This window comes from Pan paniscus, chromosome 23 (assembly GCF_029289425.2).
Source record: "Pan paniscus chromosome 23, NHGRI_mPanPan1-v2.0_pri, whole genome shotgun sequence".
NCBI classification, from domain to species: Eukaryota; Metazoa; Chordata; class Mammalia; order Primates; family Hominidae; genus Pan; species Pan paniscus.
In genome coordinates, this window is record NC_085927.1 from 59701330 (window position 1) to 59727535 (window position 26206).

The 26206-nt window shown below is 53.3% G+C and overlaps 1 protein-coding gene across 11 annotated transcripts in view; it reads right to left on the minus strand.

Moving 5' to 3' along the window:
- Window positions 1-26206, minus strand: part of BRD1 (bromodomain containing 1) — an 81063-nt gene that overhangs the window by 29229 nt on the left and 25628 nt on the right. For 6 of the 11 annotated variants that reach the window (XM_055105855.2, XM_055105852.2, XM_055105851.2 and 3 more), the window contains 2 exons: window positions 20282-21662; window positions 1393-1549 (listed from right to left, as the gene is read on the minus strand). In XM_055105855.2, the coding sequence (XP_054961830.1) occupies window positions 1393-1549; window positions 20282-21648 (1524 nt within the window). In that variant the 5' untranslated portion in view covers window positions 21649-21662. Of the gene's footprint in view, window positions 1-1392; window positions 1550-20281; window positions 21663-24790; window positions 25169-26206 lie in introns of those variants that run through there. The other 5 variants (XM_003811042.6, XM_034949177.3, XR_010111758.1 and 2 more) reach the window with 4 other exon arrangements.

The window sequence follows — 26206 nt, forward strand, 5'->3', positions numbered from 1 at the left end:
GGTGAGGACAGAGGAGAGATGGAAAGCCAAGTCACGTCATGGAACGCAAGATGCAGTTAACTCATTCAACAGCCAAAAGACATTCACTGAAGCCTCAACTCTGTGGCCACGTGAGGATCTCACTTGGAGAGGGGCTGGCTCACAGACCTGCCCGGGTAGCCCCAAGTTCCATGGACAGACACACAGTGGGGCAACCCAGGTGGACGGCACGGGAGACCTGGAATACTCCACAGCCAAGACGCGCCAAGGCCGTCAGAAAACTTTGGACCCCACCACACCAAATCAGACCCACAAACCACCACCTGCCAGACCAGAGCACCAGACTCTGTAGTTCCCTGGAGCACAAGGCAGCCACGGCAGGTGACTGAACAGGGCTCACGCTGCAGGGGCAGAGTCTGCGAGGCAGAGACAGCACCGGCCACCGCACCACCGCACGGGGACCCAACCGTGAACCCTGTAGACTCAAGCTTCCTGTGAGCAAGTCGCCACCTCACAGCAGAGCAGGATGGTTTCGCTTCGTGCCCAGGATGGCAGTGAAAAGCACCATGAGGAAATTCCAAGAGGCACTCAGGCCACGCGACGCCAGCAGCAGACAGCTCTTCCAAAAGACCAGGGCTCCTCACGCGCCCTCAGCGTGGGCAGAGGGCGCTGGCCGCAGGTCCTGGGCCATATGCAGAGCTGCTTGTGTTTTCAATTACTTTTGTGCATCTCACAGAAGCTACTTCACTCTGTAAACCCGTTTTTTCAGAACTGTTTCACAGTATCAGATGAGTCTATAAACTCAAACCTACTATCAAAATGTAAGAGTTTGGGTTTGTTCTTTTAAAAAGGAAAAGTCCTGCTCCTTCCCTCCCACTCTCTCAGCTCTCTCGAGCCCTCCCCACCCCACCACAGTCCCAGCTAAACCAACCTTCAGAGCAAGGCCCTCGAAATAAACCACTCCTCACATATTTCCAAAACCCACCCTCCAGGCCCAGCACACAGACCCCCACCCACATGGCCCGGGTGTGCTCACCGGGTCCCACTCCTGCTGTCCCCAGCCCGGACGCTCATGCAGCCACAGCATAACACATCCCTGAGCGTCCCCAGTCCCCAGAGCTGGCCACTGCCCATCAGCATGTGTGCGGGCAGGGCAGGGCGGGGGAGCGCAACTCAAAACGGAAGAAACACCCAGTGACAGGCATGGATGAGAATCACCCCCCCAGTCGCAGATCCAGAGCCCAGTGCACACCTGACTCCTCCTACAGCTCCAGGGCTGGACGAGACCGAGGCTTCCCAACGGGGAGCCTGAGCCCAGGGGGCAGCACCATGACCAGCCTGAACCAGGTGCCCTCTCCCTGGAGGGTGGGGGTGAGAGACGCAGAAAGGCTGTGGGGGCCACGAGCCACATACCTGCTGTGAGCTTCGCTGAGACTGCAGGCTGGACTGCAGCCGCCGCAGCAGGGGGGCCCCGTTCCTGGACAGCCGCTTGAGCAGCCAGTAGCTGTGGGCTCGCTCCACAAACTGCTTCTTCCGCTGAATGGCCACCTGATTCGCAATCCTATTTAACCTAAAACACAAACACTCAGTGTATCTTTGAAGCAGTACATTAAGATGTTTCATCAGATAAACTAGAAATGACAGTATTACTGCTAATAAAACCATGTGTTCATACTTTTTCTCCCTAAGCCATGACACCTGTAATTTCTACTATCCCTAGTGCTGCTAAAACAAAATTCACGATCTCCAACCATTTGAAGATTTCATCCACTTTTTAGGTTGGGCACAGTGGCTCCTGCCTGTAATCCCAGCACTTTGGGAGGCCGAGGCGGGGGGATCCCTTGAGGCCAGGAGTTTGAGACCAGCCTGGCCAACATGGTGAAACCCCGTCTCTACCAAAAATACAAAAATATTAGCTGAATGTGGTGGTACATGCGTGTAGTCCCGGCTACTTGGGAGGCTGAGGCAGGAGAATCGCTTAAACCTGGGAGGTGGAGGTTGCTGTGAGCCGAAATCGCACCACTGCACTCCAGCCTGGGTGACAGAGCGAGATTCTGACTCAAAAATAAAATTTAAAAAAAAAGATTTCATCCACTTCTCATTCACTACAACATTTATCAGATTGAATATCCAAAAAGAAAACATGCTGAGCAAAGCCTTCAACGGTTTTCATTCTTTCTATGTGACCCCATCTGCACACAAGCTGACTTCAACCACATCTGTGTCAGCGGGCCCAAAACCTCAGACCCTGTCCACTTGGACGCCATGGGAGAGGTGGGCACTGGTCCCCATGTCACCTCCAAGAAGAGAGACAGAGCTCAAGGTATAAGCCGCTAACAGGTGCTGTTTTACCGTGCTCACTAAAATGACATCAGTCATCTTCAAGTCTCCCAAGAAATGCAAAGTGCTGCCCTTGGGGGCACATGGAGCCACCAAGACCCTCGGCGCCTCTCATCCACCAAGGGAACCCAACGCCGCCTCTTCCGGCAGAACCTGACTCAAGCGTGGAGCCTGCAGGAGAACACTCACCAGACCCAGAACTGACCGTGAGGTGCCTCCTCACAGGGAACCCGCCAGGGGAACTTTGCCAGAGTGACCCATCAGCAAGAGCTCCCGTGCAGATGTGGAACCCCTTTACGCTAAAACAATCCTGCCCACCACTCCAAGGGCAGTCTGCATGCTCAGGACACCAAACGCCTGCCCACGAAGCACAGCCCTCCAAGGACAGCCAACGGAAGGAAGCCAGAGGCTGGAGAGGGCATCGGCAGGTGCACTGGGACGCTGGGCTCTGATCACAGCCCCACAGGGCTCCTCCTCTGCAGGCTGGGCTGGGCTGGACCCGGTCACCTCATGGCCTGCTGTTTTGGGAGCAGTTTGTTTTTACCACTTGGGACTGAGGCAAACCATGTGCAGTCAATAGCACAACCCTTAACTCTTCTGGTTCAGTGAGTCATTTTTTTTTTTTTTTTGAGATGGAGTCTCACTCTATTGCCCAGGCTGGAGTGCAGTGACGCAATTTCAGCTCACTGCAACCTCCGCCTCCCGGGTTCAAGCGATTCTCCTGCCTCAGCCTCCCTAGTAGCTGGGACTACAGGCGCCCGTTGCCACACCCAGCTAATTTTTGTATTTTTAGCAGAGACAAGGTTTCACCGTGCTGGCCAGGCTGGTCTCAAAACTCCTGACCTCAGGTTTCTGTCCACCTCAGCGTCCCAAGTGCTGGGATGACAGGCATAAGCCACCGCTCCCGGCCCACACCCAGCTAATTTTTATGTTTTCAGTGAAGATGGGGTTTTGCTATGTTGGCCAGGCTGGTCTCGAACTCCTGGCCTCAGCCTCCCGAAGTACTGGGATTACAGACATGAGCCACCACACCCAGCCAGCCCTATCTCTTAAAAAAGAAAGAAAGATTCTGTTTGTTTTTATTTCTTCTGACCCATGAGATGTGAGAAAAGATTCTGACCTCATCGCAACAAGCCACCATCTTCTCCAGAGTCAGGGCTTCTGGAAATGTCAACAGCCCACAAGTTGTGAGCAAAAAGGCTTTGATGAAAATGCTTTAAAAACTTAAGAGCCAGATGCAGGGGTGTGCGTCTGTGACCCCAACTACTTGGGAGGCTGAGGGAGCTCATGTGAGCAAGAGGCTGAAAACCCCAAAATTAGAGTGAGGAAGAGCATGGAAGAGCAGCTTCCCAGCTGAGGCGATGAGCACCCCCACTCAACTCGGACAGAAGAGTTAAGGGGAAACAGACCTCAGATAAGAAAACTAAGCAAAGACATACATATGACAACCACAGAAAGCAGTCCCTGAGGGCTGGGTGGACTGAGATGCCGGCAATACGGGCAAGATGAAGGAGGCCTGGGGGCAGCAGCCGCAATGCCCACCTCAGGGATGATTGCAGACAAGTCAGAACCCACACTAAGAGCCGGGCGCAGTGGCTCACGCCTATAATCCCAGCACTTTGGGAGGCCGAGGCGGGAGGATCACCTGAGGTCAGGAGTTCGTGACCAGCCTGGCCAACATGGTGAAACCCCGTCTCTACTAAAAATACAAAAATTAGTCGGGTGTGGTGGTGCGTGCCTACAATCCCAGCTACTCGGGAGGCTGAGGTGGGAGAATCGCTTGAGCCCGGGAAGCGGACGTTGCAGTGAGCCAAGATCGCACCATTGCACTCCAGCCTGAGGAACAAGAGCGAGACTTCGTCTCAAAAAAAAAAAAAAGAACCCACACTAGGGAAAAGAACCCTGGAAATGAGGGAGGTCACCAGAGTTCCAACATCAAGTATTCCTTGGATTTTTGTTAAGCCAAGTCTACATGTTGACACATAAATACTTTACCATGGGACCCACTAAATGCACTAGGGAACGTATGGATAGGAAGACCAATATTGTTAAGATGTCAATACCACCGAAAATGATCTACAGATCCAATGCAATTCCTATCAAAATACCAATGATGTCTTTTGCAGAAATAGGAAAATCCACCCTAAAATTCATATGGAAACTCAAGGAACACCCAACAGCCAAATCACCTTGAAAAAGCTGTAAAAGTCACGCTTCCTGACTTCAGAACTTACCACAAAGCTACGGTCATCAAAACAGTGCGGTGCTGACGAAAGGACAGACATATAGACCATGGGAATAGCAGAGAACCCTGAAGCGAACCCTCCCGTATCCAGCATAGACTGTTGACAAGGGTGCCAAGACCATTCAGAGGGGAAAAGACAGTCTTTTCAGCAGATGGCACCGGGACAAGTGGATATGGCCATGCAAAAGAATGTGAAGTTGGACCTTGCCTCATTTCACACACAAAAATTAACTCAAAATCAAAGACCTAGACATAAGACCTAAAACTATAAATCTCTTAAAACAGAAGGGAAAAGCTTCATGACACTGGATTTGGCAATGATTTCTTGAATAAGACACCAAAGGCACAGGAAACAAAAAGAAAAAATAAACTGGGCTTCATGAAAAATGTTAAAATGTGTGCATTAAAAGACACACAGCAGAGTGAATGGGAGGAAATATTTTCAAATCACGTATCTGAAATGGGATTAATATCCAGAAACTCCTAAAACTTGACAAAAAATAACCCAATTCAAAACTGGTTAAAATACTCAAATAGACAATTCTTCAAAAGTGCAAATGTTCAATAAACACAGAAATGCAAATCCAAACTATGATGTCACCTTCACACCTATTAGAATGGCTATCAAAAAATACTAACAAAAAACAAAAAAAAAAATGTTGGTAAGGATGTGGAAACCCTGAACCCTTGCACACCGCCGGCAAGAACGTAAAAAGGTGTAGCCGCTGTGGAAAACAGTGTTGTGGCTCCTCAAACACTTAAAGACAGAAATGCCGTGTGACCTGGCAATCCCACTTCCGGGTATATACCCAAAAGAACTGAAAACGGGCTCAGATACTTATCACCCATGTTCTTCACAGCATTATTCACGATGGCTAAAACATGGAAGCAACCCAAGAGCCCATGGAGGAAGGAATGGGTAAGCAAAAGTTTATCTCCACATACAGAGGGTTATTCAGCCTTAAAAGGCAAGGAAGTTCCAATGCATGCAATGACATGGAAAAGCCTTGAAAATGTGCTCAGTGCAATAAGCCAGACACAAAAAGACAAATACTGCCTGATTGCGCTTATGTGAGGGACTGAAGAGGAGTCAAATTCATGGAGACAGGGAGTAGAACGGTGGACGCCCGCAGCCAGGGAGGGAGGAATGGGGAGTTCCTGTTTAACTGGGACAGAGTTTCAGACTGGGAAGACAAAAAGGCTCTGAAGATAGATGGTGGTGATGGCTGCACAGCAACAGCAATATCGAAGTGCTTCATGCCCCTGAGCTATACACTTACAATGATTAAGATGGTACATTTTATGTTACGTGTACGTGACCACAGTAAAATACTGAAAAAACTTGAATACAGAGAGTTAAATGGAATGTGCACCTTCCAAATGAGTAGAGGAGGAAAAATGCCCCCGACTCCAAAACAGCAAAACCATCTGAGTCAATACATCAGAAGAAAAAGTGAGCCGGGTGCGGTGGCTTCCGCCTGTAATCCCAGCACTTTTGGAAGCCGAGGCAGGCGGATCATGAGGTCAGGAGTTCAAGACCAGCCTGGCCAACATAGTGAAACCCCATCTCTACTAAAAATACAAAAAAATTAGCCAGGCATGATGGCACACACCCGTAATCCTAGCTATTCAGGAGACTGAGGCAGGAGAACTGCTTGAACCCGGGAGGAAGACATTACAGTGAGCCGAGATCACACCACTGCACTCCAGCCTGGGCAACACAGCAAGACTCAGTCTCAGAGGAAAAATAAAGAAAAAGGGAAAAAAAGGATCATGGACACAAATCCAAAATAGATCAGTAATCCAACATAAGTCAACAGTCTAAAGTTGCTAATGAAGAGGTTGTCAATCTGGTTAAAAATTTAAAATTCCAGTTTTAGGCCAGGTGCAGTGGCTCACGCCTGTAATCCCAGCACTTTGGGAGGCCGAAGCAGGTGGATCATGAGGTCAGGAGTTCAAGACCAGCCTAGCCAAGATGGTGAAACCTCGTCTCTACTAAAAATACAAAAATTAGCCAGGCGTGGTGACAGGTGCCTGTAATCCCAGCTACTTGGAAGGCTTGAGGCAGGAGAATCGCTTGAACACGGGAGGCGGAAGTTGTAGTGAGCCGAGATCGCGCCACTGCACTCTAGCCTGGATGACGGAATGAGACTTCGTCTCCAAAAAAAAAAAAAAAAATATATATATATATATATACACATATATATATGTAATTCCAGTTTTAAAATACCACAGCAAGGCTGAAGCTGGACATAAGGAAAATGTTCAGGTGTACACTAAGGAGCAGAAAGTGGGTACTGCTGACCGATCAGCTGAACTGAGGCCAGAGAAACACCATGACTGGAGTGAAGAGGGCTACGAGGGCTACTGCACCATCATCGAAGGAAGTGACCAAATTCCAAATGCGTACACACCGCCTAACGGGACATCTTGAAAATATCAAATGCAAAACCTCCAGGAGCTACAATGAGAACTGTTAAACCTACAAGCCTAATGAAACCAATTCACGCAAAAATAAATTAAGGATATTAAAAATGTAAGCATGACTTATACATTTGACCCAACAAGCTCACAGAGAATATTGCATCAAAGAAAGAAAGAACACACATATTCACAAGCACAGATGGACTATTTATAAAAAATGTATAACCTATTGGGCCATAAAGTCTCAACAAGCATCAAAGAATGAATGCGTACCATGCAGGTCACGTCCTTTGCCCACAGCACAAGCAATGGATACCAAGAGTTTAAAAAATTAATTTGGTTAAAAAAGAAAGAAAGAGAAAGAAAGAAAGCGAGCGAGCAAGCAAGCAAGCCCCACATGCTTCTAGACTGCTATCAGGTAAAGGTAGAAATTATCATATATAGGAAAACAGTGGCCAGACGCGGTGACTCACACTTGTAATCCCAGCACTTTGGGATGCCAAGGCGAGAAAATCGCTTGAGCCCAGGAGTTTCAGAACAGCCTGGGCAACACAGTGAGACCCCAGCTCTTAAAATATATATATGTGCATATATAAAAATAAATAAAACTCCTATTAAAAGACCCTTGGTTAGGCAAAGGCTTCTTACATGTGACACCAAAAGCACAAGCAACCGAAGAGAAAACAGATAAACTGGACTCCACCCAACTTGTAAATGTTTGTGCTTCAAAGAACACTGAATAAAACGATAAGATGACCCACAGAATGAAGAGAAAGTATTTGCAAGTCATGTATCTAATAGGGAGTCTAGTACCCAGAACAGACAGAGAACTCCTATGACAACAGTAAGAAGTCAGCTAACCAATGAAAACATGGCAAAGATCTGAACAGACATTTCTCCAAAGAAAATATGCAAATGGCCAGGCAACATCTTCAGCCACTGTGGAACTGCAAAGCAAAACCCCCCTGAGCGATCGCTGCCCCTGCACCATGGAATGGGTATCATCAAAAGGACAGCGCCTGAGAATATACAGGGGTACAGCTGCCTTGGAAAACCATCTGGCACTTCCTCAAAATACTAAACAGCATTACCACATGACCCAGCAACTCCACTCCTAGAATATACCCAAGAGAAATAAAAACACACTACCTAAAAACTGTTACACAAAATGTTCAGAGCAGCATTGTTCATAATAGCTCCAAAGTAGGAAAAAAACAAACATCCATCAAAAGTTGAACAGATTTTTTTAAACGTGGCCTATCCATACAATGAACATTACACAGCCATGAAAAGGAACGGCACACTGACCCAGGGGGCACGATGGATGGACCTTGGAAACATGCTCAGTGAAAGAACAAAAAAAACACATTTCATAAAAGAACAAAAAAACACATTTCTATGAAATGCCCACAACAGGCAAATCCACGGAGACAGGATGCAGATGGGTGGCTGCCAGGGGTTGGGCGGGGATGAGAAGGTGGGAAGTTGGGGTAATGGCTAAGAGGCACAGGGTTTCCTTTGGAGGTGATAAAAATGTTCTAAAATTGGTTGTGGTGATAAATGCACAACTCTGTGAACTAAAATCCACTCAACTGTACACTTCACATGGGTAAATTTCATGGTGTGTGAATGACAAGAGTCCCCCCTTAACCAAGGGGGATAGTTCCAAGACCTCCAGCGGCTGCCTGAAACTTGGAACAGGACCGAGCGCCAGCCTGGATGTTGGTACCTGCTACTAAGCGGGTTAAGGTGCAGGCAGCTGCACGGCGTGGGTGCACTGGACAAAGGTTAGATTCACGCTCCTGGCAGGCAGGACACGACAGTGAGACTGTGATCACGCTGCTCAGAATGGTGCACAACTGAAAACTTATGAACTGCTTACTGCTGGAATTTCCCATTTAATACTTTCAGACTATGGCTGACCATGGGCAACTGACACCATGGAAAGCAAAACCACAGGTAAGGGGAGGGTACTAAGTGTCTCAGTGAAGCTGACAAAATTCTCCCACGGGCGGCAGAACAGGGATGGAATGGGACACACCGCACAGGCGAATTCGGCCAGCGGTGCTGAGTCTCCCAATTCCTAGGCTATGGGTGGGTTTGTGGGCATTGCTATTTACATTTATGGTCCACACATGATTTGGCATGTATCAAACATCATCAGTTTTTAAAATATACTAAGATCTATAGTATTAACATATCAAAAATTCCTCTCAAAAACAGAAAAATCACACAAAATTTAAAAATACGTTAAGATTAAACAGTATTTGAGAGGCAGAAATAAAAGAACATGGATAAAATCCTATGGCAAGGAGCACAGTCTGCTCCTTTTTTTTTTTTTTTGAGACAGTCTTGCTCTGTCACCCAGGCTGGAGTGCAATGGCGCGATCTCGGCTCACTGCAAGCTCCGCCTCCTGGGTTCAAGTGGGAGACTGAGGCAGGAGTCATTCTTCACAGATACTGTCCACAAAGACAATCCAAAAGAATCCTACAACATGTTGTATCCATCTACAACACATAGCTAAAAAAAAAAATGCTAATTTTAAGAAGTACTATATTAACAAGTGCCTAGAAATAAATCTAATAGATTTTTATGGAGAAAACCATCAGCTTCTATTATGACATTAAAGAAGTCCTAGAGAGAGCCAGGAGTCGTGGCACATGCCTATAATCCCAGCTACTCAGGAGGCTGAGGCATGAGACTCACTTGAACTCTGGAGGCGGAGGCTGCAGTGAACTGAGATCATGCCACTGAACTCCAGCCTGGGCGACAGAGCAAGACCTTGTCTCAAAAAAGTAAAAGAAGTCTTACATGGGCAGCAAACTGGGCCACCTCCATGTTTAAGTGAAATTAACAGTGTAATTAACGGTGTAAAGAGTCCAAGCTTCCTAAAGGAACACTAATGTCAGGAGGACTCTAACCAGAAGTCTGACAAGGTGAAGCAGGAACTTTAAAGCTACTGCCCACTGTACACAGATGCACCAAGGACCTCACACACCAGGACCACTCTGGAGACAAGGTACTGCCCACTGTACACAGACGCACCAAGGACCTCACACGCCAGGAGCATTCTGGAGACGAGGTGCCGCCCACTGTACACGGACACACCAAGGACCTCACACGCCAGGACCATTCTGGAGACGAGGTGCCGCCCACTGTACACGGATGCACCAAGGACCTCACACGCCAGGACCATTCTGGAGACGAGGTGCCGGCCACTGTACACGGACGCACCAAGGACCTCACATGCCAGGACCATTCTGGAGACAAGGGGTGCCCTCCCAACCGCAGACTGAGGCTCAGCACAAAGCTGCTGGGTGGCCCAAGGTCCAGGTCACAGCTGGCCTGAGACCAGGAGGCCAAGCAGGCTGGCTCACAACCCAGATGACTCACCAGGCCTAACCCAACCTCACACCAAACAGCAATTCCAGGAGGGCTCAAGACTCCTCGAGGTGGCCGGGCACCATGGCTCACCCCTATGATCCCAGCACTTTCGGAGGCTGACGTGAGTGGATCATTTGAGCTCAGGAGTTCAAGACCAACCTAGGCAACATAGTGAGACGCCATCTCTATTTTTTGTTTTTTTGAGATGGAGTCTCGCTCTGTCGCTAGGCTGGAGTGCAGTGGCATGATCTCAGCTCACTGCAACCTCTGCCTCCTGGCTTCACGCGATTCTCCTGCCTCTCAGCCTCCCTAGTAGCTGGGACTACAGGTGCCTACCACCACGACCAGCTAATTTTTGTATTTTTAGTAGAGACGGGGTTTCACCATGTTGGCCAGGATGATCTCAATCTCTTGACCTCGTGATCCGCCCACCTTGGCCTCTCAAAGTGCTGGGATTACAAGTGTGAGCCACCGCACCCGGCCTTTTATTTTTATTAAAAAAAATTTTGGCCAGGAGCCATTAATGGCTCATGCCTATAATCCCAGCACTTTGAGAGGCCGAGGTGGGCGATCACTTGAGGTCAAGAGTTCGAGACCAGCCTGGCCAACACGGCGAAACCGCATCTCTACTAAAAATACAAAAATTAGCCAGGTGTGGTGGCAGGCGCCTGTAATCCCAGTTACTCGGGAAGCTGAGGCAGAATCGCTTGAGCCCAGGAGGCGGAGGCTGCAGTGAGCCGAGACTGTGCCATTGCACTCCAGCCTGGGTGACAGAGTGAGACTCCATTTAAAAAAAAAAAAAAAAATTTTGTAAAGACTCCTAGAGGAAATACAGGGAGCAGCCTTACGGCTGCAGAGTGGGGACGAGTTTCTTCAAGCAGACCCAGCATGCACATGCCACATAGGGAAAGGGTGATAAATTTGAGGAGTACGATGAAATGAACAAACTTCGGTTCATCAGACACTAGAAAATTCAGGCTGCTTTTCAGAACCTTTACACACTGACGGGTGCACAAACGGAATTCCATGGCCAGGACTCGCTTCAAAACAATGGAATGGAAGGAATGGGAGAGGGGAGGCTGGCCAGGTGTGTATAACTTCTGAAGTTGAGTGAAAGAACAGGGGGCTCTCTCCAAAGATTTCCAAACTAAAAAAGAATTTTTTAAAGACATCACTAAAAATGAAAAGATACACCCACCCACGGGCACAAGCCCCCGACAAACAGTGCACAGGCAGGGCAGGAGCCCCCGGTGCAGGCCCAGAACCCTGGCATGACACACACGCAGACCCCATGCCAGGTGGTGCGAGGTGGAGGACGCCGTGCCCACATCCATCGCTCAGAAAACACATGAGACCAGCCGGCCAGAGCCCTGAATCTCACCTCAGGGGACTCCTGCACCAAGGCTGGGGCACCACAAAGCCTGCTGCCCATCGCCAGGGGACACCTGCTCTTTTCACATGCCTGACGTGCATGGGCAAGGGCCACATCTGGGATCCTCTCCGACGGGGCAGGGTGTGCAAAAGAGGACGCAGCCCCAGCAACAGGCAACTCTATGTAGAGCACCTGGGTAGTCCCTGCTCTCTTTATTTTTGCGAATATTTTGTAAATTTGAAGTTATTTCCACATAAAAAGGTAAAATCAAGCTCCCCACCAGCCCGAGCCCGGGAGGTGCTCTCAGGAAAGCCACCATCGCCTCCAGCAGGTAGCACCTAGGCTGGAGCAGAGGTGATTATGTGTGGCAGTAATCTGCCCCGCTGTCCCCAGTAGTAAAGAAAACTTCACATAAATTTTCAACCCCACTTCTACCAAAAGTAAGTAAATATGGTGAAAGTGGAGAGAGACAGAAATCAGCTACACTGTGGTGTCTCCCCTCTGCTGAGAACATCTTCTACATGCCTGGGGTGCTTCAGGGAAGAGAACCCGGCCTAGAGGAACGTTGCCCCACAAAGCTAGGGGTGGGAATGACATGGTTGGGTACCCAAGTCGCCGGGGGCAGGGCAGAGCTGTCTAAATGGCCAGATGACTGTGGTTCATGGCCCACGGCCCTGCTCTGTGAAATGCTACCTTTAGTTCAGTAAATGCCAGCATCTTTAGGAGAGTCTGAGTGCAGAGGAAGGTGCGGTGAGGCCAGTGAGAAACGCAGCCCATGCTCTGAGCACTCAGAGTTTTCCCCAGAACAATTTTTATTTGCTTCAGCTTTTTCAATTAAAACAAATCTAGGCCAGGCACAGTGGCTTATGCCTGTAATCCCAACACTTTGGGAGGCTAAGGTAGGCGGATTACCTTAGGTCAGTCAGGAGTTCGAGACCAGCCTGGCCAACGTGACGAAACCCCATCTCCACTAAAAACACAAAAATTAGCTGGGCGTGGTGACATGCACCTGTAATTCTGGCTATTCGGGAGGCTGAGGCAGGAGAATCGCTTGAACCCGGGGGGCAGAGGTTGCAGTGAGCCTAGATCACGCCACTGCACTCCAGCCTGGGTGACAGAGCAAGACTCCATCTCAAAAAAAAGAAAGAAAAAAAAAAAACTGTTTCCAGATATAGTAATGTCCATTTCTGTAGAGGAGAATCCCTCCTGCCTGTCAGCCTGCACCAGGAAGGGCTCCGTTGTGAGCTGCCAGCTACAATCTGCACTAAAACCCAGAAAACCAACAAAGTCACAGGAGGGCAGGAATGAGTCAGTGTCTGAAATGGCATTCAGGTCTGTTCCTCATACAGGAGAGCAGGCGCTCCTGCAGGCTGCGTCCACCCAGGTGCCCTCCCCAGCTCCCAGGCACTGGCTGGACCTGCCCTGCAGCTCCTCCTTCCAATGTGTCGTCCTGGCGCTTCCTTCCCGAGTGCCCACCACTCCAGACCTGATGCAGGTCAAGCACAGGGAGCTGCCACCTGTGGCCTCATGGCCCCTGCCATGCCTCCCAGTGCCACCCGCAGCAGCCAACTCATGCACCCACACTGCCCGGGAGGCACCCACACAGGGCCTCCCGGTGCCACCCGCAGCAGCCAACTCATGCACCCACACCGCCCGGGAGGTACCCACACAGGGCTCTCCCCATTGGGCACTGAGCCAGTGTCTCCTGCTTCAATCCATGCCAGATACAAACTTTTAGAAAAAATTAACAGCCAGAAACATGGAGGAAAAAAAGACTTAAAAACACAAGCCAAAGGGGGCCGCGGCCGGTGGCTCTAATCTGTAACCCTAGCACTTTGGGAGGCTGAGGACCACTTGGGCCCAGGAGTTCAAGGATGCAGTGACCTAGGATTGCGCCACTTCACTCCTGCCTGGGCGACAGAGCAAGACCCCGCCTCAATTAAAAGAACAAAACAAAACCTCTGCAGGTACCCACTAGGTGACAGCTGGGATCCTCACAGGGCCTACCTAGTGGACTCAACGCCCCCAAGACAGAACAGCTTCCCCACCCTCTGAGGACGGCTGTGCAGGTCAACAGCCTGGGGCTGCAGCAAGTGCCCAAGGGAGACAACGCCTCCCGATAGTGACCCCAGAAAAAGTTCCAGAATAGTGACATCTTTATTCCAGAGTCAACATACTACCCTCCAGCATTAGACTACAGACTAAGGCTGGGGCTGGGCGAGGTGGCTCACACCTGTAATCTCAACACTTTGAGAGGCCCAGGCAGGAGGATTGCTTAAGCCCAGGAATTCAAGATCAGCCTGGACAACATAGTGAGACCCTGTCTCTAAAAAATAGACTAGGGCCAGGTGGCCTCCAACACTGCGGGAAGTGAGTCCAGGTAGGAAAAAAGTGCCTTCCGAATTCTGGGGCCCAAGGTGCCTACCCTGCAGGGAATAGTAGACAGACACTCTCTGGACTGCGGGGGCCAAGGCCCGCCACCCAAGGCCCTTAGCAGCCGGCATATACCACCTGTGGGTGACACCTTGTCTACACAGGACTTTGCTATCCATCCGCCAAGACCTGAGGGAAGAGAACTGCCGGACCCCATTCCTGCCCCTTCTGCCACCATTTCAGACACCCCACAGGGACTCATTTTGGGGGTTCCCAAATGAGTTCCCACTGACTTCCAGGAAATCCATAAGCTGCTCTATGACCCCAGCTTGGGTGACCATCTCTCCTTGAAACGCTGACCCTTTTCCCCTGACCTCACAGTGCCTCAAGCTCCAGGAGTGGCTCAGAAGGGGTGCAGAGCCCAGTGGTGATGGCACGGTGGGTCAAGGAGTCACCCCTGGAGGTGATGTGTCTGGCAGAGGCCTTGGGGAGCTCAAAAGGATGGCACTGGGGGTGCATGACTGTTCATGAAGCCAAAGAGAAATAAAAAGAGGCAGCAGAAGGAACTTTCTTCATGTGAGATAGTTCAAGTTCAGACTTCCTGCTAACAACATCTATTAGGACATGGGCTGGACCAACTAATCTTCATATGGAATACCAAGACAGGAGATCCAGACGAACTCCATCATGTGCACCAAGCCCAAGCTCAAACAATCAGCTGGTGCAGCACGTCTGCTGAATGACTGTGCTGTGACGGGCTAGGACCAGCAGGCGGCCCAGGGGCCCTAGACTGCTCTGTTCACCTCCATCCAACCACATCGCTCTGCACACCAGGCACCATCTCTGTAGGCTCACCACTAACAAAGGGACCGGTACCATCTGAGGACTGCCTTTACCAACAAGACTAAAAGATTTCTTGGAAGAATATCAATTCCAGGGGTCAATGTTTCTCTTTCTCTAAACATGCCTCACATAGAGGATCTCCAGATGCAGCTGCGTCAAAGAGAATCAAAATTCAAGAGACTGCTCTGGATAACCATGCAAAACCCCTTAGAGACAGGGTCTCACTCTGTCACCCAGGCTGGAATACAAAGGTGCGATCACAACTCACTGCAGCCTCGACCTCCTGGGCTCAAGCAATCCACCCACCTCAGCCTTCCAGTGTTAGGATTACTAGCCTGAGCCACCGCACCCGGTCAACTTTTCTAACAGCTCAAGTCACTCTAATTTAAATGCATGAGGAGAAGTAGCTAGGTAAAGTTCGCCACGTATTTTCACCTGAGTGATGCTTCCCTTCCTAAGGCTGACCAAGACCAGTTGATCCTTTTAAACTCAAAATAAAATGACACCAGTGAAGGCGGGAGGAGCACCCTATCAGGGTGGCGGCGGGAGGAAAACCTCATTTGAGTGAAGGTAGGAGGAGCGCCCATCACAAAGCCTTGCCTATCTGAGGCTCTTGTCCGTGAGGCTGAAGTCCAGGCTCTCGTAGTAGGGGAGCTCGTCCTGGAAGACCTGAAGCAGTCAAAGGAACCGACCCAGGCCGCCTGCCTGCTGATCACAGTCTCTTTTAAGACACTTTCTACCTTGCATTCTCATGAACCTAGGAGTTTTGTTAAACAGATTATGCGTGTAGTTATGCCTCATTTCATGCAATAACCAAAAAGTTGTCAGGAAACCCTGTTTGTCTTTTCACCCCATGTATGAACTCTCATGTGAATGAGTCCTGCAGTAATCCATGTTAAGGGAGCCCTAATTTCAAACTGGTGCAAATGGAAAAGACTTTCCCTTTTCCTTTAAGACTAAAGACAAAATGTCCTCCTGGCCGGGCTCGGTGGCTCACGCCTGTAATCCCAGCACTTTGGGAGGCAGAGGCAGGCGGATCACGAGGTCAGGAGATCAAGACCATCCTGGCTAACACGGTGAAACCCTGTCTCTACTAAAAATACAAAAAATTAGCAGGTGTGGTGGTGGGCGCCTGTGGTCCCAGCTACTCAGGAGGCTGAGGCAGGAGAATGGCGTGAACCCGGGAGGCGGAGCTTGTAGTGAGCCGAGATCGTGCCACTGCGCTCCAGCCTGGGTGACAGAGCAAGACTCCGTCTCAAAAAAAAAATGTCATTCTATACAGGTGCAACTCAATCCGTTAATAAAAACTGATGTATGCTGGAGAGAGGAAGTGAAAAGAAAAAATAGGGCTGGGTGCGGTGGTTCACGCCTGTAATCTCAGCACTCTGGGAGGCCAAGGCAGGCAGATCACCTGAAGTCACGAGTTTGAGACCATCCTGGACAACATGGTGAAACCCCATCTCTACTAAAAATACAAAAATTAGCCAGACACCGTGGCACACACCTGTAGTTCCCAGCTACTCGGGAGGCTGAGGAACGAGGATCGCTTGAACCTGGGAGGTGGAGGCTGAAGTGAGCCGAGATTATGCCATTGCACTCCAGCCTGGGCAACAGAGCAAGGCTTCATCTCAGGAAAAAAAAGAACAGAAAAGAAAAAATAACAATAAATCAATGTAAGGCCAGGCATGGTGGCTCACGCCTGTAATCTCAGCACTTTGGGAGGCCGAGGCAGGCAGATTGCTTGACCCCATCTCACCAAAAAATAAAAACATTAGCAGGGCATGGTGGCACATGCCTGTGGTCCCAGCTACTCAGGAGGCTGAGGTGGGGGAGTCGCTTGAGCCCAGGAGGTCGAGGCTGTAGTGAGCCATAACCATGCCACTGCACCCGTCTGAGCAGAAGAGCAGGACTCTGTTCAGGAGATTCTCCTGCCTCAGCCTCCTGAATAGCTGGGATTACAGGCGCGCACCACCACGCCTGGCTAATTTTTATATTTTTAGTACAGATGGGTTTTCACCATGTTAGCCAGGCTGGTCTCGAACTCCTGACCTCGTGATCTACCCACCTCGGCCTCCCAAAGTGCTGGCATTACAGGTGTGAGCCACACACCCAGCCCTGCCTGTTTTTCAAAGTGTTTATTTACCGCTGTTATTATTTAATCATAGTATATCAAACTTACAAAAAAACAGATTATAACCTTAAAACTATCTCTTTTAGCCTGGCGCAGTGGCTCACGCCTGTAATCCCAGCACTTTGGGAGTTCGAGGCGGGTGGATCACCTGAGGTCAGCAGTTCGAGACCAGCCTGGCCAATATGGTGAAACCCCGTCTCTACTAAAAATACAAAAATCGGCCGGGTGTGGTGGCAGGTGCCTGTAATCCTAGCTACTCGGGAGGCTGAGGCAGGAGAATCACTTGAACCCAGGAGGCGGAGGTTGCAGTGAGCCAAGATCACCGCACTGCACTCCAGCCTGGGCAACAAAGCAAGACTCCACCTCAAAAAAAAGGGGGGGAAAAAAAGAACTATCTTTTTTACTTGAAATTTTAATTTTTTAAACCACTAGAATTATAAAAGCAGTCCGTCCCTGAAGGCAGATTCTGTTCTGTCCACAGGGAATAAGGAAGATCCTCTTTCTCTAAAATCTCTAAAACGCTGCTCAGATGGGGTCACATCTCCCTTCCAGCGTGACTGGCTGGCCTGAAGCATAACATCCTCAGATGCTCTAGGTGGGTCCTACACCAGAGCCATTGGTTAGTGCACACCATAACCAACTAGACTCAGCATCCCCGCCCACGGCTGCACATCAAGAAGCTTCACCATGTGCCAGGCACAGTGGCTCGTGCCTGTATTCCCAGCCGAGGCTGGGAGGAGGCTGAGGCGGGAAGATCGCTTGAGTCCAAGAGTTTGAGGCTACTGTAAGCCATGATCACGCCACTGCACTCCAACGTGGGCAACAGAACAAGACCCTGTCTCCAAACATAAAATAAAAAATAAGAAGCTTCACCCTCATCTACACAGAATTCAAATGCACAGCTGAGGCCTCCTACATGCACCCAGGGGTAGTGCCCAGGGCCTAAGAACAGGGCTGCCAGATCAGCTGCCTCTCAGACCACAGCAAGGCAGTAAACCCGGTTTCAGGCAGCAGTCAGTACTGTACTGAGAGCCTGCCCCTCACAACCACCCCAGAGGTGGGTCCAGCACCATGGTGCCAACAGGCCAGGCGCACTGGGAGCTCCTCCACTGGTGGCAAGGTGGCCTGAAGCACCAGCATCTCCTGGAGACTGGGAAACCCAGACTGCAGAGACCGCGGCCAGGAACACTCGTCCAGGTTTGTTTCTCTCTCTACTCGAAGCTGAAATAATAGTTTATTCCCAAGTTAGGAAAAGAACAGAACCACATAGTACGCGGTTTAGCTCCAATACATGCTTTCAAATATTTAGGTCGAGTTTTCTTCTCAATCAGCCCTGGCCACTTCAGCCCCCATGTCTCTGCATGCAAACGCTGCCTCCTTCAAACAGTCCTGCCTACCCAACATCAGGAGCCAAAGAACAGAGAGCGTGCGGCCCGGCCAGGCCCGGCCTCTCCCAGAGCAGGTCCTCATCTGGTACTGGCCAGGGAAGGGAGCACTTCAGACTTTTGGCTCTTCATTTTGTTAAATCACATTTTGTTTATTTTGCTTCAATTTCAGTAAAGCTGAAATTTTTAGACCTCTTATACAGAAGCTCTTAATACAAACCCTAGACTTTTTGACTCATAGGTAGAAATCCAAGCAAAACCATCTCTTCAAAGTCAGATTAATTTACAAAGACAAACACCTTGGTTTTGACAGGGTTTTCCCTGGATGGGAAGGATTATGAGCATTTTTTGTTCATTCTGTCTGAATTGACTAATTATCTGAGTATTTACAGCTCTGTGAAAAGAAACGACTTCACTTTGGTAAAGTAGAGTAGTATTAACAAAAATCACTTAAAACTTCTTTTTTTTTTTTGAGACACAGTTTCACTCTGTCACGCAGGCTGGGGTACAGTAGCACAATCTTAGCTCACTGCAACCTCCCAGCCTCACCGCCCAATGCAGCTCAGCCTGCATGCGTCCCACCTGTGCTGCCCTCCCCTCACATGTGGGGCAGGTCTGACACCTCAGAGGGTCCTGCTCACTGACCCCCGGCAGTCCTGGAGGGTCTGTGTGGTACTGGGGCTCTAGGCGTCTCCCCCAGCCAAGCTGCAAGCTCAGCACCAGGCTGGCTCTACCCGCCCTGTTGACCGGCAGGCCCCATCAGTGCTCACAGCTCCTCCCCTTGTTTGGCCACCCTTTCCTCAGGGCATCTGCAGCAAGTGGGGGGCACAGCACGGGAAACGGGGCCAAGGCCACAGCAGTGGATGTCCCGATGCCGGCAGTCACTGGGAAGCCCAGGCCAGAGCCCCTCGGGTTGAAAGTCACACAGAGTTCCTGCATGGGCTTCATTCCTTCTTAAAGTTTAGTCACTGAAATTCTTAATAATCTTCACTCACGGCTGGGCATGGTGGCTGACGCCTATAGTCCTAGCACTTTGGGATGCAGAGGCAGGCAGACTGCCTGAGCTCAGGAGTTCCAGACCACCCTGGGCAACATGGTGAAACCCCGCCTCTACTAAAAATACAAAATTAGCTGGGCACGGGGAGCACACGCCTGTAGTCCCAGCTACTCGGGAGGCTGAGACACAAGAATTGCTGGAACCTGGCAGCAGAGGTTGCAGAGAGCTGAAATCGTGCCACTACGCTCCAGCCTGGGCAACAGAGCAAAACCCTATTTAAAAAAAAAAAGGCTGAGCAAGTGCTGTAATTCCAGCACTTTGGGAAGCCAAGGCGGGCAGATCACTTGAGGTCAGGCGTTTGAGACCAGCCTAGCCAACATGGTGAAACCCCGTCTCTACTTAAAAAATACAAAAATTTGTCAGGCATGGTGGCGCACGCCTGCAGTCCCAGCTACTCAGGAGGCTGAGGCAGGAGAATTGCTTGAACCCAGGAGGTGGGGGTTGCAGTGAGCTGAGATTGCGCCACTATACTCCAGCCTGGGCGACAGAGCAAAACTCCATCTCCAAAAAAAAAAAAAACTAGAAAACTACAGATCATTCCAAGCCTACAGACTAAAATCTTTTACAACATCTATTCCCCAAAAAGACATGGTAAACAAGCAGAACCACACTTCAGGGGAATATTAGGAAGCTGCGCCAACTAGAAACGCAGCGACCACACAGCACAGGCCCTGCAGGCTGTGCCCACGTCCTCCCAGGGTCCCACACTGCAGGCTCCTTGTGGACTCAATGCTTGGACACGCTTACCTCTGCGGGGGAATATAAGGAGCGCACACGGTCGGCAGGACCGCGCAGGGCTCAGCCACAGCTTTCTTAGCCTTTTTTGCCTTCTTCCTGACCTTGGATGTGGACCTGACCGTTTTAACCGAGCTCTCTTTTCGACAGACGCCATTTTTCATTTCGACATCCCCGTAAATATTCAGAGGCCTCCGGGTGCAGCCTGGAGGCGTGTGGACATCACAGTAAGCGGTCTTTCTGACGGAGAAGGTGGTGCCACCGCCAGTCAGTTCCTTCACGGGCTCCATTTTCATGTACAGGCCAGCCTTCTGGGCACACGTCACATGGAATGCTGTGTAGCAGTTTGCTTTGTGGCACTGGATGCAGGCACCCACGCCCTTCTGCTTACAGAGGTAGCATGTCAGTTTCCACCGGGCTGGAGGGATGTTCCTCACCCCATCGATGGGCTCGATGAACACCGTGTTGGCAAAGCCGACCTCTGGGATCCACAGGGCACACACCACGTGACCCCAGCGGTCGTCATCTGTCTTTTTGAAGGCACCACCCTTGTTGGGGCACAGCACACAGTCGGCGGGCCGGGCCCGGGACTGCAGGCAGTGGCGGCAGAGCCACTGGCCCTCGGGGATGTAGGGCACCCCGTAGCACTCCTGGTGCACGGCCAGGTTGCACATGTCGCAGAAGAGGATCACGTTGCTGTTCTGACACTCCCCGTCCATGCAGATGCAGCACACGGCGTCCTCGTCTATCAGAGACTGCTGCTCGCCCTGCTTCTGGTTCTCGCAGTGTGACTCCTTCTCGAAGCGGTCCATCAGGAACTCAAACATGCTCTGCGACACGGCGGGGACGCAGTCGCCCTTGCGCTTCTCATTGACGATCTCCAGCCAGGCATAGTCCTCCTCGTCCATGTCATACTCCACCTCGTTGTCCAGTTCCTCGGCCGACTTCTCGATGAACTTGTAGTACACGGGAGGCCTCCTGGGGGCGGACGGAGGGCTGTACTCCACGATGCGCACCTTGGGCTCCGGGAGGGCACTGGCCGAGGCCGGCGTGCCGTGGGCGCTGGGGAGGGCCTCGTTTTTCTTTTTGACTCTGTTGTTTTTGTGACGCTTAGTTCTTAAGCAGACAGGAGGCCGCTCGCTGTTTTCCTTATTGCTGTTGCACTCACTCATCTCTTGAGCAGTGAGGTCATCTTCCAATATGATCTCCAGGGGATCAAAAATACTGATCCTGTGCAAGCGCCCTTCAATTTCTATCTCTACCATCCTTTGAGCTTGAGCGTACGTCAGCGTTTCTCGCGTAGGGGAGTGTTTAACACTGCATGGGGAAGAAGGATGCCTCGCTGCAGAGCCTCGATGACATCGTCCTTTCCTCCTCATTTGGTAATGATTACCTAAAATGAAGGCAAAAGTAAAGGTAATTCTACGCAGGGTGACCAAAGACTCGAGCAAGCCACAAAAGCATGCTTGGACAGATCTAGCTCAGCAGCTCCAAGCCCAATCAAAGCAAAACTCACAGCTAACCTCTTTCGAAGGTGTCCAAAACCACACATCCAGGCCTGAGCGAGTCCCCAGGACCAGGGAGGGAGCAGCAGTAACAGGCAGAGAGGCAGCCTGAGGAGCCCTCCTGAGCACCTGCGTCCCTACCACCACACACCAGTCCCCTCTCAGACCACACCAACAGGCTGCGGAGACCACAGCAACGCTCCCCAAGGAGGAGGGGTCCGGCCCAGAGCCCACAGTTGCAGGACTTTCCCAGCATGCAGGCGGTCCCCCAGGAAGTCCACATACAGGGCTGGACCCCACCAGGCACAGAGGCTATGCCCACCAGACAGGCATGCTCAGTGGCTACCTGGTCCTATCGGATGCTCCCCCTAAACCACTCTTCCCCTCCCCACTACTCCCAGGAGAGCACTCCCATGAGCCCAGAGTCACCACAGTCCTTGCAGCATTCCTGCTGGGGCCAGGGGTAGGAGACAGATCACAGCCTGTCCATCCTCTATAGACAGGCCCTCCACACGCACACCACGGCACAGGGGACCAACAGGGGAGCCCTGTACTGGTCTGAGAGGACAGTCTTGGCCCCTGGGAGGCCCCAACCCCGCTTCTGCAGAGCCTTGGCAGTGACCACCATGGAAACCACCACAGGCTGAGCCAACCTGCCCCTTCCCCTCAGGGGCACTCCTCAAGCCCCACTGAGACCATGGTGCTGGCCACGTCCTCCTCCTTTCTGAGAGAATCCAGACACGTGCATGACGCCAAAGGGAATCTCTGTTCTCCCCGGCACACGTGAAGGCAGACGCTCCACTCAGGCTCCATAGCGAGGGGTGACCCCCAGGAACCCCTCGCTGCTTGCAGAGACCCTCACCAGGAGGGTCGCCAGCGCTGGCTCAGGTGCCTGAAGACTTGGCCACAGAGGCTTAGGAGAATCTGCTTTTCCAGAGGTGGGCAAAACCAGTGAGCTGCCACCCATACCTCCAGCTCCTCGTGGCAGAGGCCTCCGCTGTCCCAACACCACGGACTGTGTCTATTCCTAGCTGTCCCCAGGGTGCCTGGTGTGTGGACACCTCCTGTGAAGACCACCACCTGCTGGGCAGTGCCTCCCTCCAAAGCGCCACACTTCACTGACAGGAAGCAAAATGATTTTTCAGTGACTGACTCGCAAAACAAATATTCTCAGCTGAAGCCCAAGGCATACTCTGCATCTAGCCCTGCCACGTCAGGGACGCCTGGCCTCGGGGCCCAGGGGCACCCACAGCAGCCTTGCCCTGATCTATTGGGCCTGAGAAAAAGCCCTCAGGGAGCAGGCTTCCTTCTGTGAGTCCCGAAAGGAAATCCCAGCAGACTTCAAGAGCACTTCTTAAGACAGACCCTCCAGACACTGGGTATCTTTCTCTGTATCAGACAGAAATCCTCATTGTATGTTGAAACCAGATTGCAATTACCTACAGAAAGGAATAGGAGAGAAAATGTGGTCGGCCAAACCTCAGACCCCCTGCATCTCCAGGGCCTGCAGGTACCCACTCAACCCTGGATTCCTGGGGAGCTGTCAGCACAGCCACCCCCCAGCCGGCCCTGTGAGCCCTGCAGAGGTGACACCACAGCCTGCAGAGAGCGACCCTAGTGCACCCGGGACGCCGACACGCGTCATTACTGAGGTGGGGCAGAAGCAACAGTTGGTTACTCACCAGATCAGAAACGAACCTGTAATTTTCCCCTCGACAGCAAAGTCCTGAGTCGCCCTAACGACAAGCAGCCCCTGGAAACCCACTCTCTCCCAGGGAGCCGTGAAGCTCTTCATCGCAACACTTTCTACAAGGGGAGAACTGAACCGAAGGCTTCACGGCCACAGCAGCTCTATACCCTCAACATGTAACTGGGACCCGGGGAAAGTAGGCCCTCAGCAGGGCAGGGCGACCCACGACCTCCTCTGCTTCACCGCTTCCCCCCTGGGCCGGTTCTGTCCCTGGCCCTTCCACTGGGACAAGCATTTCCACTGGGAGGGATCCGCGGGGGCACACACGTAGCTTCTCAAGGAATAATTCCCTTAAGTACATCGAAGAGCCGTGCGGGCCACAAGCGGGGAAGGCTGCCCACAAGACGGCCGCTTCCATCTTCCCACCGCCCGCCCAGGGAGAAGCCGGCCACGCGCCGGGCCTCTCGGTAAAGGCCACAGGGGCCGCGGCCGCTGAGCTGTGCGAAGTTGTGTGAAGCACACAGCACTCGGGACGGCGCTGGGCCAGCCAAACAAAAACATCCGCCGATTCCACTAACTACACAACCACCTGGCGACAGACCCTCAAAAACAGACGCGGGCGGCCGCGCTTTCTGGGGAGACGGGGCCGCACCCCGCGGGGCAGGGGCTCCCGCTGCTACGGATTCTCAGAACTCCCGCGTCCGCTCACAAGAGCCGCGTTTCCCGTGAACTGCGCCTCAATCGTGTCACTCGTTTTAAAAGGCCCGGGGAAGCCTCGCGTTCGTCGCGAGGCGTCTCCCTGCAAACGCCCGGGGAGGCCGCGGTGCCGGTTCCCAAGCCCGGCCGCCGCAGGCCGCGCGGCTCCTGGGCGATCTCGGGGCGCGTCCCTGCTCACAGGGAGTTCCCGTCTTGGCAGAGCTCGGCGGGCCTGTCTGTTACATAAGGGGCGGCCCGGCCGGCTCGGCGACTGCCCGAGGCCCGACCCGACTCGAGCGCGGACTCCGGGCAGGCGCCCGCGGCCCAGGCCGCCGAGACCCACAGCCCGACTCGGCCTCCCTCGACTCCCCGGCCTGACCTACCCGCTCTCCCCGCCCGGCCTCCCCGTCTTCCCGCCCGTCTCCCCGGCCGCCCGGCCCGACCTCCCCGGTCTCCCCGCCCGGCATCCCGGGCTCCCGGCCCGCAGACAATGCGGAGCCGCCGCCGCCGCCGCCGCCAAACATGGCGTCGGCACCACAACCCCGAGAGGCCGGGCCGAGGCGGCGGCGGCGGCCGGGCGGCCCGCGAGGCGGCGGGGAGGCCTCCCCGGCCAGGCCCCCGCCCACTCACCTTCGGGGCGCCGCGGCCGCGGGAGCCCGGCAAGCGGGCGGGCGCGGGGGCCGGCGCGGCCGAGGCGGTGCTAATGGCGCCCGCGGCTCCTCCGCCAACGGCCGCGCAGGCCGGGCCCCGCCGCCGCTCCTGGGCGCGGGCTCCTCTCGGCCGCGGCGGCTCCGGGCCCGGCAGCGGCGGCCGCGGACTCTCGGGCAGCGGCTCGCGCGGCGCGGGCTCGGGCTCGGGCTCGGGGCCCAGCTGGAGGCCAGGCTCGGAGGGCCCGGCCGGCGGGCGCGGGCGCGGGAGCGGGCGGCGGGCGGCGGGCGCGGGACGCGGGGCTGGCTCGGACGCCAGGGCCGGGTCGCTCGCTCGCTCCCCAGCGAAGCAAACAATGCGGCGAGCGCTCCGCCCGGCGCGCTGCGTGCGAGACGCGCCCCGCCCGCCGCCGCCATGACGCGCGGACTCCGCTGCCTCGGCCGCGCGCGGGGGAGGGGGCGCCGCGAGGAGCGGGGGCCAAAGGGGGCCCTGAGGCGGCGGGGACCGGGCTGGGAGTGGGGGGTCGGGAGGATGGAGAGTGGGGGCCCTTGAGTTAGGGAGGACCGGACCGGAAGGTCCCTGAGGGGGTCAGGAGGATGGAGAATGAGGGGCCCTGAGGCAGGGGGACGTAGGCCTAGGAGTGGGGGGCCCCGAGGCAGGTGGGGAGCAGCCGGGAGTCGGGGGCCTTGAGGCAGGGGGGTACCGGCTGGGAGTGGGGGTCCCTGAGGCAGGGGGGTACTGGCTGGGAGTGGGGGTCCCTGAGGCAGAAGGGCATTGGCCCAGGAGTGGGGTCGCTGAGGCAGGGGAGATGGCCCAGGAGTGGGCGGCTCTGAGGCAGGGGCTACCACCGGCCTGGAGTGGGGGGCCCAGAGGCGGGGGGACGGGCCGGGAGTGGGGGTACCTGAGGCAGAAGGACATTGGCCCGGGAGTGGGGGGCCCCGAGGCAGGAGGGGGGAGCAGCCACGAGTCGGGGGCCCTGACGGGGGAACAGCCAGGAGTGGGGGTCCCTGAGGCAGGGGGGGACCAGCTGAGAGTGGGAGTCCCTGAGGCAAAAGGCCATTGGCCCAGGAATGGGGGGCCCTGAGGCAGGGGGCGATTGGTCCATGAGTGGGGGGGGGCCTGAGGCAGGGGGCGATTGGCCCATGAGTGGGGGGCCTGAGGCAGGGGGCGATTGGCCCATGAGTGGGGCGGGGGGGGGGACTGAGGCAGGGGGCGATTGGCCCATGAGTTGGGGGGGGCCTGAGGCAGGGGGCAATTGGCCCATGAGTGGGGGGGCCTGAGGCAGGGGGCGATTGGCCCATGAGTTGGGGGGCCTGAGGCAGGGGGCGATTGGCCCATGAGTGGGGGGGGGCCTGAGGCAGGGGTCGATTGGCCCATGCGTGGGGGGCCTGAGGCAGG